This window comes from Esox lucius, chromosome 18 (genome assembly GCF_011004845.1).
Source record: "Esox lucius isolate fEsoLuc1 chromosome 18, fEsoLuc1.pri, whole genome shotgun sequence".
Classification (NCBI taxonomy): domain Eukaryota; kingdom Metazoa; phylum Chordata; class Actinopteri; order Esociformes; family Esocidae; genus Esox; species Esox lucius.
In genome coordinates this window covers 11775300-11792296 of record NC_047586.1, presented here as the reverse complement: position 1 = coordinate 11792296, position 16997 = coordinate 11775300, and the positions used below count along the sequence as shown (strand labels likewise).

Sequence of the window (16997 nt, the reverse complement as noted above, 5' to 3'; positions counted from 1 at the left end):
AGTGCATTAACTGGAACAATCATATTAGGTCTGTCTTCGGATGAGGAGCAGTGTATTCCACAACAATACATTTAAAATTAATTTGACGATTTTTGATTTAGGCGATGATAAACATTAGCAAATGGGTTTGGCTGATCATTTCCTTTTGCGTCCTTCCTTTGCACAGACACCGTAATCACAATGAGTGCGTTTGAGCGGATCAGTTTTGTCAAATTAGTTGCTTATGGGTAGACAATCGTTGCACACCGAACATGAAGCAGGCGGCCCCTCGGCCCTGAACCCTCAGATGTGGAATGACACTTTACGATGTTCACATAAGTATACTTGTAAGTGCACTTGCCCAATGATAATCGGAGTTAGCCAACTAATCTGGTTTCCATGGGGATTCCCCAGAGGGAAAGATGCCCATATTTGGAGGCAAAGGCTTATAGGCTAGAAACGGCATGATTAGACCACAGCCAAACGTTTGACTTGGAACACTGGCTGATCTTCAATCACAGTTTAAACCTCTAAGCACTTGCCTCATACCCTCTGCTGAATCTTAACTGTTGGCCCAATTCACAAAAGATGATTCCGCTGCCCCTTAAGGGGATGAGTGAAAAAGTTTGCACAATTGCAGGGATGATATCAAATTCTAATTAAGGTATAATGGAGATGGCCTCCAATGTAATTTGAAGGCTGGGGGTGACCAAAGGTCATAAACTTCAACTGCAGTGTATTTTTCAAAGAACAAAAATAATCTTACAGAAGATCATTTCTCAAAAACATCATGAACAAAAAACATCATTGGCACCCCAACAAATCCCTACCAACGAAAAAGAACCCTAGGTTGCAAAGTCTATTGATCAGGATGCAATGATTGACAGAATCAACGGCTCTTGCCAAATCAACAAAAACAGCATCACAATACTGATTTGTTGGTAATCAATGATGAATTACACTAGAATAAAGACCTGAAAAGCTTTCTTATGCTTGCATTAACAATAAAAAAAATAGAAAACAGCCTAATAAGAAACAGCTGTGAGGCCAACTGTCCACTTACTAAGCGTGCTGTAATTTCCGATAAGGATGAAAATACACAGATTCAGGATGACATTCAGCCCTTTAACCTAATGGTCATTATAGATGGATTACACAACCAAAACAAAAGTGTCACTGTCCAAATGCTTTTGGAGTTCATTTGATCTGTCAAATAAGCAGTGAGTCGCCAGGCAATCCATTTTCAGCACTTACAACCTATTTTGTACTATGAGAAAGGGCCTTGGTCTCCTGTTACACTGACAAAAACACTTGTAATAAATACAGAGATGAGAATGACATCCCTATGCCTAATAAACAAACAAGTAATTAAAACCATTCAACATTTCATTAGCAAATCTACCTATTTTTTTAATAATTAACCAGATGTGCAATTACCATAACTTCTGAGCAGTTACATTTAAAACAACTAGTAAGATTTACATGGATAGAAAAAGGGAATTTTTATTCAGAACATCAGCAGTTTTTGTATTACAAAGCAACATCTAAGCTACATCTTTTCATGCATGGCCTGATAAAGCCACAGTTCATATGGTCCAGCCTAAGGACAGGACACTGTCTGTAGCATTGACCAGCAAACTGATACGTTTATTTCACCCATAGTTATACATACTTGTCAGATCATATATAGTAATTGGTATCATTAGGCCAACATCCAAAAACATTGGATTAGAGCATAGAATTAGTGAACATATATGAAGTTGCTACTACTCTCTCGTCAAGCAGAAGACAAAGTATAAGACACCCACACTGAGAATGTTATCCTTTCAGATTCAAGAAGGGCAGGGAAACCAACCTGTTCTGAGTTAGACCTGAAATTGTGCATAACTGGCACAAATACAGTTCCCAAAAATACAGTAGAAAGTGTTTCAACCTATCAACTGTCCAATAACAGTGTGAGGGCAACCCAACAATGTTTACTTGCAGCCGGTGATGGTGTCAGCCCAAAGTCCAATATTCTATCTTTACATGAAGTCATCAGAATCATTTCCATCCTGTAAAAGATACCATTATACATTATAGGGTATAATGAATGCTTGTATTACAAAGTGATGCTGCAACCACACTGAGCTATTGGGACCATAAAACAAATGTAAAAAAATATATACAATTTGGTTTGTGGTAACATGCACGCGTGGAGTCTAAAAATGGACTTATGTATTGCTTGGCCTGTTAAAAGTTTCTACTTTATGTCAGGGAAAATGCAGCAGAATTCTCTAGATAGGGTTGCATCATCTCTGCTGTCCATCAACTTACAGCTTCCATTTAGAAAAAATTGTAAATCAAAGAAACATAAAATAATGGCCTTATAGTGGCAATGGATCAATCTGTTGCCGAAAGAAACCCATTATAACACTGAATTATGTGAATCAACTCACCTCATTCGTTGTCATATTGTCACTAGTCATCAGTGAAGAATAACTCCTGTTCCGGGACAAGAGCCGTGTACATTTATATCATTTACATAAATCATTATTTATATAATGTTTTGTGATGCCAGACATAGAGAGAAGATGTAGCTGAGGTAAAAGTGTTAAAAGAACTTACTTGAGCTCCTCCAGCTCCCTTTTCTTTTTTATATCATCTTTCTCTTTCTTTTTCAAATCTTGGATCTGGGCCTTTTTCTCATTTCTCTCCTCCCTGTCTCGAGACTCTTTCTCGGCTGCTAGATCAGGGTACCGCTCGTCTTTTGTTTTCTCCAACCTGTTCACAATCTCATTAACTTTCTTCTCTACTGTCACAGTCTTCACCTTAAAAATAGTATACAGAAAAATCTAAATGTTCATTCTTATAAAAATGATCAAAATCTAAAACAACACAGAGAAAATATCAAACACCAAAAGCAAGAGACAAAAGTAGTCTGACAGGTCTGAAAGTGAAATACACGTGACATGACAGATCACTGACCTCCTTGTGTCGATGAAAACCTATTTGGCCTACGTCCATGTCTCCTGTTTTCTTAAGGTTGGCCCATGGTGTGTAGACGACATTGATGTTGTTCATTTTACAACCTAGTAAGAGTCATTAAAGTCAAAAGGCTATCACAAAGTTTCCTGGAGGTGTTTGTAATAATGTATTTACCATTCTATTTATTTTTTATCAAACTCACCAGGCCACTCAATGCATTACCTTGGATGCTGTTGTTTTTTACAAGCTGTGCACAGTCAACCAATACTTCCTTGGGAATATCCTCAATTGTCAGTCCCTTAGGCATTCTCAAGTACACATGGGCAGAAGAGAGTTTATCTACATGAAACCTGTGAACATAATTATGATTCCATTATAACAGCAATAACAGGCATACTAGAATCAGTAACATACCTACAGTTTAACCACAGCATTATTCGTTGATATTGGACTACTCTACCATTAGCCTAACTCTAGGGCCACCTGGTGGATTTCTTTTTTAACGCTGAAAAACAATATCAAATTAACGGTCAGGGTATGTGAATGCTCAAATATCAATAAGCTCATGGTATCAGTAATACTAACAGAGATAAATGTGTTTCTCACCAGATGTCTTCAGGCCATCCATATTTGATGAGATCTTCATCTAATAGCGAGAAATAAGCATACAGTTACAGTTTGTTGGGTGATGTTGCATACAATATGTACAATGGTTTGGTGGAGAAAAAGGTAAAAGACCAGCTACCTACTTACTTTCATATTTATCTTTCCCCATGTAGATAGTAAATGGAGGACTGGCAACTGTAAAATAAAACAAAATCACAAGATAATGAGCTTATATTGCAACTGAAGGTGGCCCTAGTGTTGCCTTGTTAACCTCGAAATCCATGAGTCATGACAGATCATTACATCTTTGATTTCCTCAGAAAACCGGTACTAGAGGGGCCTCGAGGGGTACCATTTGCAAGACCGATCTGGCTTAATTAAAACGCTATCGGCTAACGAGCTAATTAAACCCAAAACAATAGGCCAACTTGTCTCAAACACTATGTTTACTACATATGCAGAAGTGTGTGAATAAAAGTTATGTCCATTCCCAGAAAATGACAAGTACTCTGCAATCCACCTTTCTACTCCATAATTATAAATGATCATCATTCATAATTAAATGTCCATTGTAGCTACAGTAGTTAGCCAATTTTACGTTAGTCTTATGGCCAAAATCATGTCAACTCGGGATGACTCAATTACTGTAGCTTGTGGCAAGAAAGAATAGTCAAGTTTAATGAGTTAGCAAGCCAGCTAACAAAAAACTGATTCAAGAATGTTCTCAAGCAAGGCTAGCTAACTTACTGGGTTTCGGAAATCTGGCCCTCCTAACACACACACACACACTTAAATTACATAAATCAACTTAGCATCAAGCAAAAAATAAGATGTCAAAAACAAAACGTGCAACCCTTTTGCGGGTCACTGCTACTAGACTGGTCACCACCAGAAGTGGGAAACACTCATTAAGCTCAGCTACTCACCGGCACTCGTGAAGTAAAAGACCATCTTGCATTAATCTAAACTAATTTAAACCTTACATATATGAAAAAGAATAAAATATGTTTTGAATACTTTACAAAGGTATTATTTAACTAAACGTGCCTCAACGAAATCATAACACTATAGAGTGATGACAATCATCAGTTGTTCTATAACCCGGAAATAATTGTTAGTCACAAAAAAAGTATTTCCGTGTTAATTTGGAGTGGAGCGCGCTGTTCGAAAATAGTCAACTAAAGAAACGCGCGGAATCAGGACGTTGTTGTTATTGTGGCGCGCTGATAAGACAGTAACTTTCTGGTAACGTCGGATTTGGTATGCATTTATCAATAACTGTTTATTTAATATAATGTATTTAGGAAAACCGTTTAGATAGCATGACGTCTAATTTTAACTGTGTCAGTTGAATGTTTCAAAACGCTGAAACAAAAAGCTAAATTACGAACTAACTTTAGGCATTAAGCCACAACAAGTTGCAATTTCTAACTAAGTCATTCCAGTTTAACTTGATACTTTTTTGTTAATAACGAATGGTTGGATTCATAACACCAAATAAATTATCACTAACGTTTATTTACGATCCAAGCTACTGTAGTACGTTTATGTCCGCCAAACATAAGTTAGCCCCGGGTTTTTTGTGCAAGATCATGTTTGCTAATATGCATATCTCCATGATCCCGCCAATATTTTTCTACCGTATTTTAGTTGAATTTATGAACATATCAATGTTTAAATGTAGCCGCTGTGTTTGCACTGATAGCACTTAATAATATATGCTAGTTAACTCATTATGGGAAGTTAATTCACCCAGCTACTTATCTATGGATTCTGTCATGGGACCTAGCTCTCTAACGTAAATCTGATTCTACTTTTTCTTCCACTGAAGTTACTAACATGATGCCCAATACTAAGAAAAGGAAGCACTCTTTAGTTGATTCTGATGGGTAAGTGATAAGATATCACTCGTGTTAAATCAGTCACTATATTAGTTAATCGTGCATATAACCTTGAGTAACATCATTATTATTCTACAACATATTTAGTCACTCAGCCAAAAGGCCTGTCACGGATGGAGTTTCCCCCCTGAGAAGAAAGTCACCTCGGACGCCCCAGACTCCACTAAAGATGTCATCCAGAAACCGGGAGAAGGAGAACTGCCCCTCTCCTTTAAAGGCAGTGTCTCCCTTCAATCCTACTGTGGTTACCGGATCCTTCTATGCAAAACGTAAACCGCTGTATCTAACACCCGTGGAGAGGAAGATGCTGAATGAGACCAAATCACCTCCAAGACAAACCGCTGTAGATCCGTATGGAATGCCAAAGGCTGCTGAGAAGAAACAGCTGATGATAAAAAGTACAATGGCCAAGAAAATGGTTAATATACACAGAAGGAAGACTGAGATAAAGGGCAAAGCCAACTCAAAAACAAGCCTTATCAATTCCTCAAAGCCTAATGTTCCAACCAGCACAAACCAAGCAGAGGTGAAAAAAGGTGTCACCTTGACCTTTTGTGGTTTAAAACCTAAGCCCAAGCCTAAAATCTTTGTTGGGGCTGCCTTTTTCAGCACTGGTAAAAAAACAGCCACCATGTACAAAAAGCCCAACCCAAAATCTATGAAGCGAGCTTTCTGTTTGTCCAAGACAAAAGCCTTGGATTCTACATCAGAGGAAAAGCAAGACCAAGGGAAAAAATGCACCTCTACACTGAAATTTTCGGTGCTGGATAAGAAACGGCAAGAAGAGCCCAAATCACCACCCAATGTTCCTGCTGTGCCAAGAAATCTGGAGTCACCCATGGCCTTGTTGCCCAGAGCCATATCAGAGAAGTACAAAATCAAGGAATTAAGGATTATGTTGAACAGATCTCTGTCTCCAACATGTCCAGCATCCCCAGAATTAAAAACTCCGGTGAGTTGGCCTAAATCCTTAGTAATTAGCTAAGGTGTTGTATTCATACCATGTTTACAATACTGTTTTCCCCTATGTTTTTAGGAAGACTTTACCGGAGATGTAGGTTCTGCTGACATGCTTGATCTATGTGATATTAGCTCATTGAACAGTGCCCGAGGACCACTTAAAGGTTTGTTGCGTGTTTTTGGTCAATTAAAATGATTTTGCATACCATGAAAAATATTATAATTTTTTATTTTGCTTCTTACTTTATAGAATCTCCAGCTGATGCTGTAGAATCCTCAGATGTGTATCCAATATTTGGATCTGCTTCTAAAAGGTAGGCAAGAATTTGTTTTAGGTGAAGTCATTTCCTGACCTTGGAACGAAATGTTGTCTTGAACATGGAAAAAAAAAAGTCTACTTAATCGTATTATTATGGATAAGTGCAAGATTCTTTTTATTTCTCAAACAGCAACACTGTGAATTTACTTTTTGTTGCCATTTCTTGCGTAATTCATTTGAAACCCAAAAAGATCCAATTGAGATGGTATTGTGAGATGGCATTGACATGTGGAGCATGCGAAATCTGCATCGACCATTGCAATTGTCTTCCTCATTGTAGTAGGCTAGTTCGCAGCAATTTCTTTGAAGTTACATTTATTATTGGGTGAATGACTTCCTATTAGCAGTGGGTATTATATCTAGAGTTGCCAATCTAGTTCATCAAATGTGTGACCACTGATGGGGTTTGTAAACTGCACAGGTCACCATAACACCTTAACTTTTTATGAATCTTAGATATGCATTTATATTAATTGCATAAAAGTCAATCTATATATGGCCAGTTATGTCATTTTGGGTATAAAACTTTATGAACAAGCTTTTTGTGATCAAAGCTTTCTCCAGGTAAACAAATTTGTGAATAAAAATACGCTAACGTTCAAAAGTTTGGGGTCACTTAGAAATGTCCTTATTTTCCACAGAAACATTCATGAAATGAGTTTGAAAAGGAAATACAGTAAAATTAATAGGACATATTGTCATTGAGAAGGTTAGAAATAATGAAACAATAATTGTCCTTCAAACGTTGCTTTTTTTTGTCAAAGAACCCTCAGTTTGCAGCAATTACAGCCTTACATATCAATTTGTTGATGTAATCTGAAGAGATTACACCCCAAGTTTCCTGAAGCACCTCCCACACGTTGGATTGGCTTGATGGGCACTTCTTACGTACCATACAGTCAAGCTGCTCCCACAACAGCTCAATGGGTTGAGATCCGGTGACTGTGCTGGCCACTATATATACTCTGGGGGGGGGGACCCTCAAGAAATCCACGGTCTAATTTTTTACATCATTTGAATGAAATGGCATTCTTATCACCAGTGTCACCTGGGCAAAACGTTAGTCTGAAGCCCTAATGTCTTCTGCATCTAGGCCCCTCAGGAAAGCATCTCTGGTGACCTGCAGCACACCCTCTGCCCATGCTCACCACCTTCCCTCTGTTGCCAAGGAGAGAAGTGCCAGGAAGAAGAGGGAGACTAATAAACAAGCTGAAGCTGACAACCAACTCATCATTGTCAGTAAATCCTTGCATGGAAACATGAATTGACGTTGATTACTGCCCAGACTACACACACTTTCAAGTCATTGTTAAAGACACACCTTTTTACTCTGGCTTTAAATCCTAGCTGAGTTGACATTAAATGTGTGTGCTGCTATTTTGTCTGTGTCTTATGTGTATATATGTAATTCTTTACAGGTAAATTTCATATATTTTTCATACTTTGATATTTTGTCTTGTACCGCACTTTGGTCAACGACAGTTGTTTTAAAATGCTTTATAAATAAAGTTGACATTGACTTTCACCCCCGACTACCTGTAAGATCGGCTGATGCTTTGTGTCTGTTCTCTGTGGATGGTCAGGATGCAGGCCAGAAGCAGTTTGGTGCCACCACATGTGGTTCCTGTGGCATGATCTACAGTGCAGACAGCCTGGAAGACAACCTCCAGCACACCCAGTTTCACCAGCGCTTTCTGGACAGTATTAAGTTTGTGGTGTGTACATTCAGGTGTTTCAGTCCCTGAAATGTAAAAAATGCCTTAAGTATGTTTCTTGCTTTATTTGGTTGCTTAATCAAGGTTGTTTTGTTTTTTTTGTCCCCAGGGCTGGAAGAAAGAGAGGGTTGTAGCAGAGTTCTGGGATGGGAAAATCATTCTGGTTCTACCTGATGATCCAAAATATGCTGTCAAAAAGGTATACATGTCAGTGACCTGTGTGCGGTGCATGTGAGCGCTATTAATGGAATCACGGTCCCACTCACTCATGCTTAATGACATTTTATTATCAGGCTGAAGATGTGAGGCGACTTGCTGATAATGAGTTGGGCTTCCAACAATTGTCCCTCAGTTGCCCAAGCCAAGCTAAAACCTACCTGTTTGTGAACAGTGACAGGATGGTGGTTGGGTGCCTCATTGCAGAGCACATACGACAGGTAAATGACTCTTCAGGGCTGCCAAACCTTTTGCATTCACGCTCCAAACTAGTAGTGGGTTCTTGAGAATTGGTTCAGTTATACCTGAATGGTGTTGATTTCCAGCCAAGTATGTGAAACAAATGGACACTCCTGAGTTAGATATTTGAAGTATAGATCATGTTAATCTCAAGAGTGTTAGATGAGAACAAGTGACAGGTTGGTCATCTGTCTCACTGCAGGCAGAGCATGTATGACGTGTTATTCAATTAGATCTCTAAACATACACTGGATATTTTGTAATTCTGTGTATAGTTTGAGTGAATTGATATCATTGATGTTTAGCAAAGATGTAGCTTCTAAGCAGATCTTTAGCAAAGTCTGCCTTCCACTTTGTTTCCAGGGATTCAGAGTGCTAGAGCAGAAAGAGCTGACAAAGGATATGACCAAGGAGGACTTCATGGAGCACCACAGAGCCTGGTGCTGCTCTACTACCCCCGAGAAGGCCATCTGTGGGGTCAGCCGAATCTGGGTGTTCAGCTTGGCTCGGAGGAAGGGCATTGCCACACGCATGCTGGACACGGTTAGGTAAGGGAGCTTTACAGGCTGAATAGTGCCAACATTAAATAGTTATAGGTTTGAATGTATGGCCATATTCATTTCTATGTATTTCTATCATTTCAGAAATTCCTTTATATATGGGAGCCACCTGACTAAGGAGGAGATCGCGTTCTCGGACCCTACCCCAGACGGCAAACTGTTTGCCACAAAGTACTGCGAGACACCTGCATTTATGGTTTACAATTTCATTGGTTAAATTGAAGGACAAGTTGGGACACGTTTAAATGATGTTATACTTTGAGAAAGTTCTGATCAATATTGCCAGCGTTTGAGATGTTTAAATCAAAGGAAAATGTACTCCTGTTGTAGGATGTTTTGTTGAATGGCTGTTCCAGCTAGAAAAATATTACACTATCAAGTGTTATGTTGATCTCTTTAAGCTTGTATATATTTCCAATAAACATTTTACCCATTTAAAACGACTCCGAATCACAACTTGAAAGAAAAACAGTTTTCAGTCTTCCCTTAGCGGAAGTATGTAACTTAAAGAACAAAGTATTTACGCATCATTTCCCCCAAAATTTCACCTGTCGCTGGTGTGATGTCAGTTCACTTATGCCCTCGATATACTCCAGTTTCGTAGGTGTACGTAGGTACCCAAGCGTCATTGCTAACATACCCCACAGTGTACTTTGTCTATATATAAAAGCTGTGTCCACAAGGAGGCAGCCTGGCAACAAAACATTTTCTACATGCCTGGAAATGGACGTTGACAACTATTACAGGTTTTATACAACCACAGGATGCGTTATTAATATGTCTTCAGAAAACAACAGAAAAGAGTGGTAGTGACTCCAGTGAATATGGTACATCCATTGTGTGCTACTACTTTGATGTTTCAGTCTGGCAGAACCTCAGAGAATCTTAAGTATACTGCTCTACCATTTCTGTTGGTATTGCACCTTGCGTATGCATACACTCAAGGCAGAAGTGCACAAAGAACAGACCGAAAGTACATGTGGCAGCCGTCCTGCATATCCCTACACGTACAGAGGGAAGTATATTAGCAGCTTTAAAGACCCACATGTTCCGTTCACTTTATTCAGCCCATCTAAAACGTTTCATCTGATCAGGTGAGTTGACATGCCGTTCCATTTATAGGTCTTATTTAGAGACGTCAACCACTTTACTTCTGATGCACAGGAAAAAAAATTCCGATATACTAAGATTTTTCAGATGCGGGCCTGGGACCATCTGATATGGTAGGAATTCATCCACGATCCAGATTAATAGAACAATGATGTGTTAATGAAAAAAGCATGTACTTCAGGTTTAAAATAAATAAACTAGTAGTATACAGCAAGGATGAGTATCTGAGCAGATGTATTTACATTCCACTGGGAAATATTTATCAAATTTATAAAGCCCTTTTTACAACAGTAGTTGTTACAAAATGCTTTTACGGAAACACCCGGCCTTAAACACCAAGAAGCAAACAACAGTAGTGTTGAATTTCAGTGGCTAGAAAAAAACTCCCTAAGGCTGAATTTTAGGAAGAAACCTAGAGGACCCAGTCTCAGAGGGGTGACCAGTTTTCTTCTGGCTGTTATAATTACATTTGAGAATTAATTTATCAATAGAAATATCAGAATGGAAAACATTGCTTGCCTACATCAATTTGACACAGATGTAGAAAAACATCACCAATGGTTTAGAATTTTTTTTTATTCATTGTTTTATCTGAGCTTAAAAGAGTCCACAAAAAGAGAAAAGTAGAGGAAAGAATATTACAGACATTTTACATACATAAGAATCAAGACATAGGAAAGGTTTTTGGACATGAACACAGTTCCCATCCGAATCACAGTATGGAGACAGTATAAGAGACAGGTTTTAACTGGTCAGTCTATGACAATGACCTCATTATTTTCTGTCGGAATGTTGGATTCCAAAACCTGAACTATTCGGGAAGCGGAGGGGCGTTTCTGTGGCTCCTCTTCAGTGCATAGGCAGAACAGCTCCACTATTCTCTGATAGGCTCCCCCAAGCTTGTCAGAGTCCAGTGCTGGCCGGGTGCCTAACTTCTCATAGTAGGCATCCTCATCAAAGTCATCCTCGTCCATTGACTCATCTAAGATAAAACATTGTTATACAATTTAAACAACCATTGAGCAAGTTATATTGGGATGGAGAATGTAAGGGATGGGGCTTTTTTTTTTTAACAGGCTTGAGTCTATTATACATTACATTTTAGTCATTTAGTAAACCTTCCTACCCTAAGTTAGTCCATTCACACAACCTAGTAATATTAAGTACATTTTATTCACCAAGCTGAAAAGTCAAAAATAGTGTATGAAATGTCCTTACCCTCCTCACTATTCTCACTGTCCAGCATTTCCAGATGAGGCATTTTCAGAGTCATCATCTCCCACAAGGTCAGTCCATAGGCAAAGATGTCTGCCCTGTCTGTGATCACTCCTCCTTCCAGAGCCTCTTTGGGCTTCCATGGCTCAGTCCCAACATACACTTCTTCAGGGTTTCTCACTGAAATAAAAGGGGCAGAAACAGGAAGAGATTTAACCACCTCAATGATTGAAGACTTGGTTTTCAAGCTTACTGGGCATTATTACATTTGACCAGATGTTTATTTGTGAGTATTTATGGTTCTCAGCAAATGCAAAAACGGAATAAAAAGATCTGAAAGTTGGTAACGTGTAAGATAAACACACTGACGAAAAAGACGAGGAATGTATTTGCTTTAAAGGGCTGAGTAAGAGAGAAACTTAAGTATTGTGAATGTTTTGATCCCTCTTTATGTTCCAGCCAATGTTATTGTCGCTATAACTATAATCACACACACATTGTTCTAAACATTTACAAGAAAACCACATAAGTTACCATGACAAGATGGAAACAATTAGCAATTTTACTCAAAATACAACAATCATGGCTCATATAAAAAAATAAAAGATTTCAAGCAGCAAATTTTCACTTCGATACGTATTGCCTTAACTTTCATTCATATACCAGTTTTGAAATCGTGACTACCAGGTAGATGCATTCATGTGCTTTTGACTCATTGAGAGGTGCCAACTGGGTAATGGCCAACGATCTGCATCAACCATTAACTATTATATTTGTAAACAAATTATCAAAACACTAATAGATGTATTTTTATAGTTCAACTGCCAGAAAAGATGGCTAGTAAATTGTGGTATGTGATAAATTCCCAGTTCCCACTTGATGACAAACATGACACTTGATGGGAGGTGTGTGTGTGTGATATAAATATATATATACAAAATATATCAACCTTTCATATTCCCATCCAACTGCAAGGAGACACCCACATCGCAGATTTTTATGGTCTCAAAGTCTCCTTTGATGACAACATTGCAAGACTTAATGTCGCCATGTAGTAGCGACTTGTCATAATGAAGGTACTGGAAGAGGGGGGAAAAAAACATGTCAGTGTTTCAAACCTATATTTCCAAAAAAGTTGGGACGCTGCACAAAATAAAAACAAAATGCAATGATGTACAAATAATTTACCCCTATATTTAATAGACATTTACAAAGACAACATATCAAAATATTGAAAATGAGAAATGTTATTGCTTTTGGAAAAATACATGCCCGTTTTGAATGTGATGCCAGCAAAGTCTCAAAGAAGTTGGGACAGGGGCATGTTTAACACTGTGTTGTGTCACCTCTTCTTTTAACAATACTCTGTAAGCCACTTTTACAACTAGTAGCCAACATTCACAGACTGCATCTTTAACCAGTTTAAATAGAGAAAGAGAGATAATTCTCCTGTGTTTTTCCGAGGTCAGACAAGACTGTGGCCAAGCATGGACAATATCCAGTCCATCTCCAGAGACCTTGATGTTCCAACATTGAGTATACATAATGTTATCAGGAACTATAAAGCCTGTGCCATAGTAGCCAACCTCCTAAATCTTGCACCTGTGTACTGGCAGTGCCGCAAAACCCTATTGAAAACTTGTGAAGATATCTGAAAACTCCTGGAAGGTTTGCGCCAGAGTCAGCCAAACTGCAAGTACAGAGGTTCAGGATGTAATTTCTTCCAAAGGCTGTGCTACCAAATGTTGAGGTGTCAGTTTGGTCAATAACATTTCTGTGTATTTTCTGATTTAAAGTGATACATTAGGTTATGAATGAAATACAAAGGGGAATTCATTTTTCAATCAAAACTGCAATGGAAATTTAGAATAGACATATGTGGTTTAAACATCAGTTCAAAGAAGAAAACACTTGATATCTGGCATCCAACTGAATACCTTAAGTTCCACTGACTTCCTGTCTCTTTAATGGTTTATGTGCTATGTAACAGCCAATACAGACAAAATCTGAAGTATTTTAGTAGCTGTTAAATTTAACAGAACAGTAATTTGTTTTACCTTAAATATATTTTGAAGACTTGCTGAAACATTACCTGTAAACCACGAGCCATGTGTAAAGCCACTTTCTCAATAATTGGTGCTGGAAAAGCCTTCATGCCTTTCTCTCTCCTCTCCTCAATTAGATCATTCAGGGACTGTTCCCCACCATACTCCATGGCCAAGCACTTAGAGCCATCCTTGGCAGTGGTGAAGGCACGGAATCCTGTAAAATTGTATAGCTGTTAATATAGGCACAGAATGTTTATCCATGTGTTCTAGCTGTATTTAGTAATGTGATGTGCAATAACGCTTCCGGAACCGTTACAAAATTAGGTAGCTTGTCATTTTCTACTAAGCTGTTTCATGCAGGGTAGAGACCAAAATAAATGTATTTGGGGGCTGTAATATTGCTGTAATATTCTTACCAACAATGTTTGGGTGCAGCAGGCCTTTCAGGATCTTTGCCTCATCACACAGTCTTCTCTGGTAGACATCTACCTGCCTTGAGGCACATTTGCTGTTGATCTTTTTGACAGCCCAGGGAGACTGATTTGGTTTACCAACTCTGAATAAAGGCACACAGGGACATACAAGTCATAGTAACTTATGGCACACCAGTATTAGTGAATAGTAATCTACACACATTTCATCTAGTTCAAAAACTAATTACATTATTTTACCAATATTTAACAAGGTAAGTCAGCTGAGACCCAATTCAAATTTTCAAATGACGATTAGACCAGAAGGCATTAAGTTGCAAGAGGACAGGAAAACACTGAACATAAGGGATATAAAATAAACAGTTGCCCTATATACAAGAACACACATATACACATAGGTTTGACAATTCAGCGTTGATCAGATTGCAGCTTGGTTTGTTTTTTACTGAAAGAGGTGTGATGAAAGTCCAAGGGTGAAGAACTGAAATGAATGACAGCCAAAGGAAGCGTAGGTTTTAGAAATGACCAGTGTTGGAGATCTACCAGAGTGCAGGTAACAAGTACACAAGCAGATGTTGAGTAGTGAGCCGTTAGCATGCACATATAACATTCTAATTTACCACAAGGACCTGTAAACAATTAGGGTTAACCATCTAATTCAGTGAGCGACAAGGTTTTTCACCATGTCTGCTCAGAGCAGAGATTATAAACAGCAAACATTTGTTCTCTTTCCCCAAAGCTCTTAACCAATCGGCTACTCTACTGCTCAATGAATTACATTTTTTCTTCACTACATCCCCATAGTTAAGGATTGGCAAGAAGATACACTTGACATCATAGTTAAAAGATTCCTTAGTGCACAACAAAAAAAAAATGCAATACACACCTTGATTCAGATTCAAGGTGAGTATTGAAGGAGAGTTAGCAATCCAGCCATATACCACGGTACTTACAGGTGTTGACATATTCTGACTCCGTACGGGTCAAGGATGTTTGGCGGACAGGCAGGTATAGGTAGATTCCAATTAAAGACCATACATTTTGATTGTTTTGTATTAAGGAGCTGGTGACCGTAAAATACTTCGTGCTGAATATTATTAACGTTAGGTGAGTGTTCCGGATAGTGCTCTCAACATAAAAGTAAATAAGGGAGTTACCAGCAGAAAGTGCAAGTTTAACTTAGTGGTACAAGCTACAGTGATATGTGCTTACAAACTGCATTCTATGACAATTAGATATGCTTTATAGTTTAATTAAGTGAACTACTTTTTCATAGTAACTTCAGTTTCAATATTTTTCTTTCTAAATCGTAGCTTAAATGTAGGTAATTAACTATGTTCAGAGTAGCTTTCTCTACGAGACACAAAAATATAACGCGCTGGATGAGATCGCTACCAATGTACAAATTGGATGTGACAACCACAACGAACCTGTTCATTAGATAGACATTAACCCCAGTTCCACATCCAAGTTTCTTCATGAAAGGGGAGGGAGGGATAGTTACGGGGGTTCTAGGACTGGAAGTGCTACCACCAGAGAAGAGGCTCTTCCCCCTGTCATGTTTGCAAGGCGTCTTGAATGCATTGACATCGGTGGCTATTGCGGAGTCCATCCTTTCCTCGATCTGTGAACACATGACTAGAATATATGTCGAAGCTAATGAGGCTGCCTATACTGTACCCTTTATGTTAGCTAGTATCATAAGTAGTTTGCGAAGTAGCCAGCAATCTAGATTAACGGTAACATTAACGCCACCCAAACATTTACTTACAATAAATTATAATTTTCCGTAGCTTCAGCATACATGCGGTACAGCCTTACATAAACATTAGCTGATAATTCTTACCAATGTGTACAGTAGCAATCTCTGCTTTGATCCAGTTGGGTTCTAGCTGTAGAAAACGCGCCCAGCTTTCAAAAATACACGCAATAATTTACGTACGTCAGGTAAGGACAGTATTGTAGGACAAATGGTACATTTTGTCAACATAACTGAAAAAGGCGTTTTTAAAATCTGTACGATACTACTGGCCACATATGTAATACAGAATGAAAGAATGCACACACTGTTCTTTGAATAAAATAATGTACTGATGCAGCTATCTGTCTTTTCGGTTTATAAACGAGTAATTTATGCTTATAAAAATAATAATGTTAAACAATCGTATGTAGCCTATGCGATTACACCAGCAGAGGGCAGACTTAGGCGCAGGTTTTGGACCATCGACCTACAAACCGTTTTTGTTTTGCCCTGTGAACAAAATAGAATGCAGTGTTTGAATGCATACAGTTGAAGTCAGAGGGGTTGCATACATTTAGGCGGAAGTCATTAAAACATTTTTTTGTTTTAATGACCTCACTCCACAGATTTCATGTTAACAAACTATATTTTTTGCAAGTCGGTTAGGACTTGCACTTTGTGACTGACACAAGTGATTTTCACATTTTTCACAAGTAATTGTTTACACACAGATTATTTCACTTATAATGCATTATATCACAATTCCAGTAGGTCAGAAACTTACATACACTAAGTTGACTGTGCTGTTAAACAGCTTGGAAAATTCCAGAAAATGATGTCATGGCTTTAAAAGCTTCTGATAGGCTAATTGACATAATTTGATTCAACTGGAGGTGTACCTGTGGATATATTTCAAGGCCTACCTTCAAACTCAGTGCCTCTTTGCTTGACATCGTGTGAAAATCTAAAGAAATCAGCCAAGACCTCAG

At 38.4% G+C, this 16997-nt stretch overlaps 3 protein-coding genes across 5 annotated transcripts; 1 reads left to right on the top strand and 2 right to left on the bottom strand.

The window, feature by feature from the left end:
* Window positions 1-1461: 1461 nt before the first annotated feature.
* On the bottom strand, window positions 1462-4634 carry ccdc25 (coiled-coil domain containing 25). Its single transcript, XM_029114739.2, has 8 exons — window positions 4479-4634; window positions 3700-3747; window positions 3553-3592; window positions 3169-3296; window positions 2947-3050; window positions 2587-2789; window positions 2418-2463; window positions 1462-2033 (listed from the first exon to the last, which is right to left on the bottom strand). The coding sequence occupies exons 1-8, from the start codon at window positions 4501-4503 to the stop codon at window positions 2004-2006; spliced, it is 624 nt and encodes a 207-aa protein (XP_028970572.1). The 5' UTR covers window positions 4504-4634; the 3' UTR covers window positions 1462-2003.
* Window positions 4635-4709: 75 nt separating this feature from the next.
* On the top strand, window positions 4710-9887 carry esco2 (establishment of sister chromatid cohesion N-acetyltransferase 2). Its single transcript, XM_010882568.5, has 11 exons — window positions 4710-4812; window positions 5384-5441; window positions 5541-6405; window positions 6490-6577; window positions 6664-6727; window positions 7826-7967; window positions 8316-8447; window positions 8557-8646; window positions 8741-8884; window positions 9267-9451; window positions 9548-9887. The coding sequence occupies exons 2-11, from the start codon at window positions 5392-5394 to the stop codon at window positions 9678-9680; spliced, it is 1893 nt and encodes a 630-aa protein (XP_010880870.3). The 5' UTR covers window positions 4710-4812; window positions 5384-5391; the 3' UTR covers window positions 9681-9887.
* Window positions 9888-11139: 1252 nt separating this feature from the next.
* pbk (PDZ binding kinase) lies at window positions 11140-16215 on the bottom strand. 3 transcript variants are annotated; one of them, XM_010882565.3, is made up of 7 exons: window positions 16114-16195; window positions 15698-15905; window positions 14253-14392; window positions 13881-14050; window positions 12738-12867; window positions 11792-11968; window positions 11140-11555 (listed from the first exon to the last, which is right to left on the bottom strand). In XM_010882565.3, the coding sequence occupies exons 2-7, from the start codon at window positions 15901-15903 to the stop codon at window positions 11326-11328; spliced, it is 1053 nt and encodes a 350-aa protein (XP_010880867.1). In that variant the 5' UTR covers window positions 15904-15905; window positions 16114-16195; the 3' UTR covers window positions 11140-11325. The 3 variants fall into 3 exon arrangements, with proteins under 3 accessions (XP_010880867.1, XP_010880868.1, XP_010880869.1); XM_010882566.5 differs by having other exon boundaries at window positions 11326-11555; window positions 15698-15891; window positions 16114-16215; XM_010882567.4 differs by having other exon boundaries at window positions 11326-11555; window positions 15698-15891; window positions 16039-16130.
* Window positions 16216-16997: the final 782 nt, after the last annotated feature.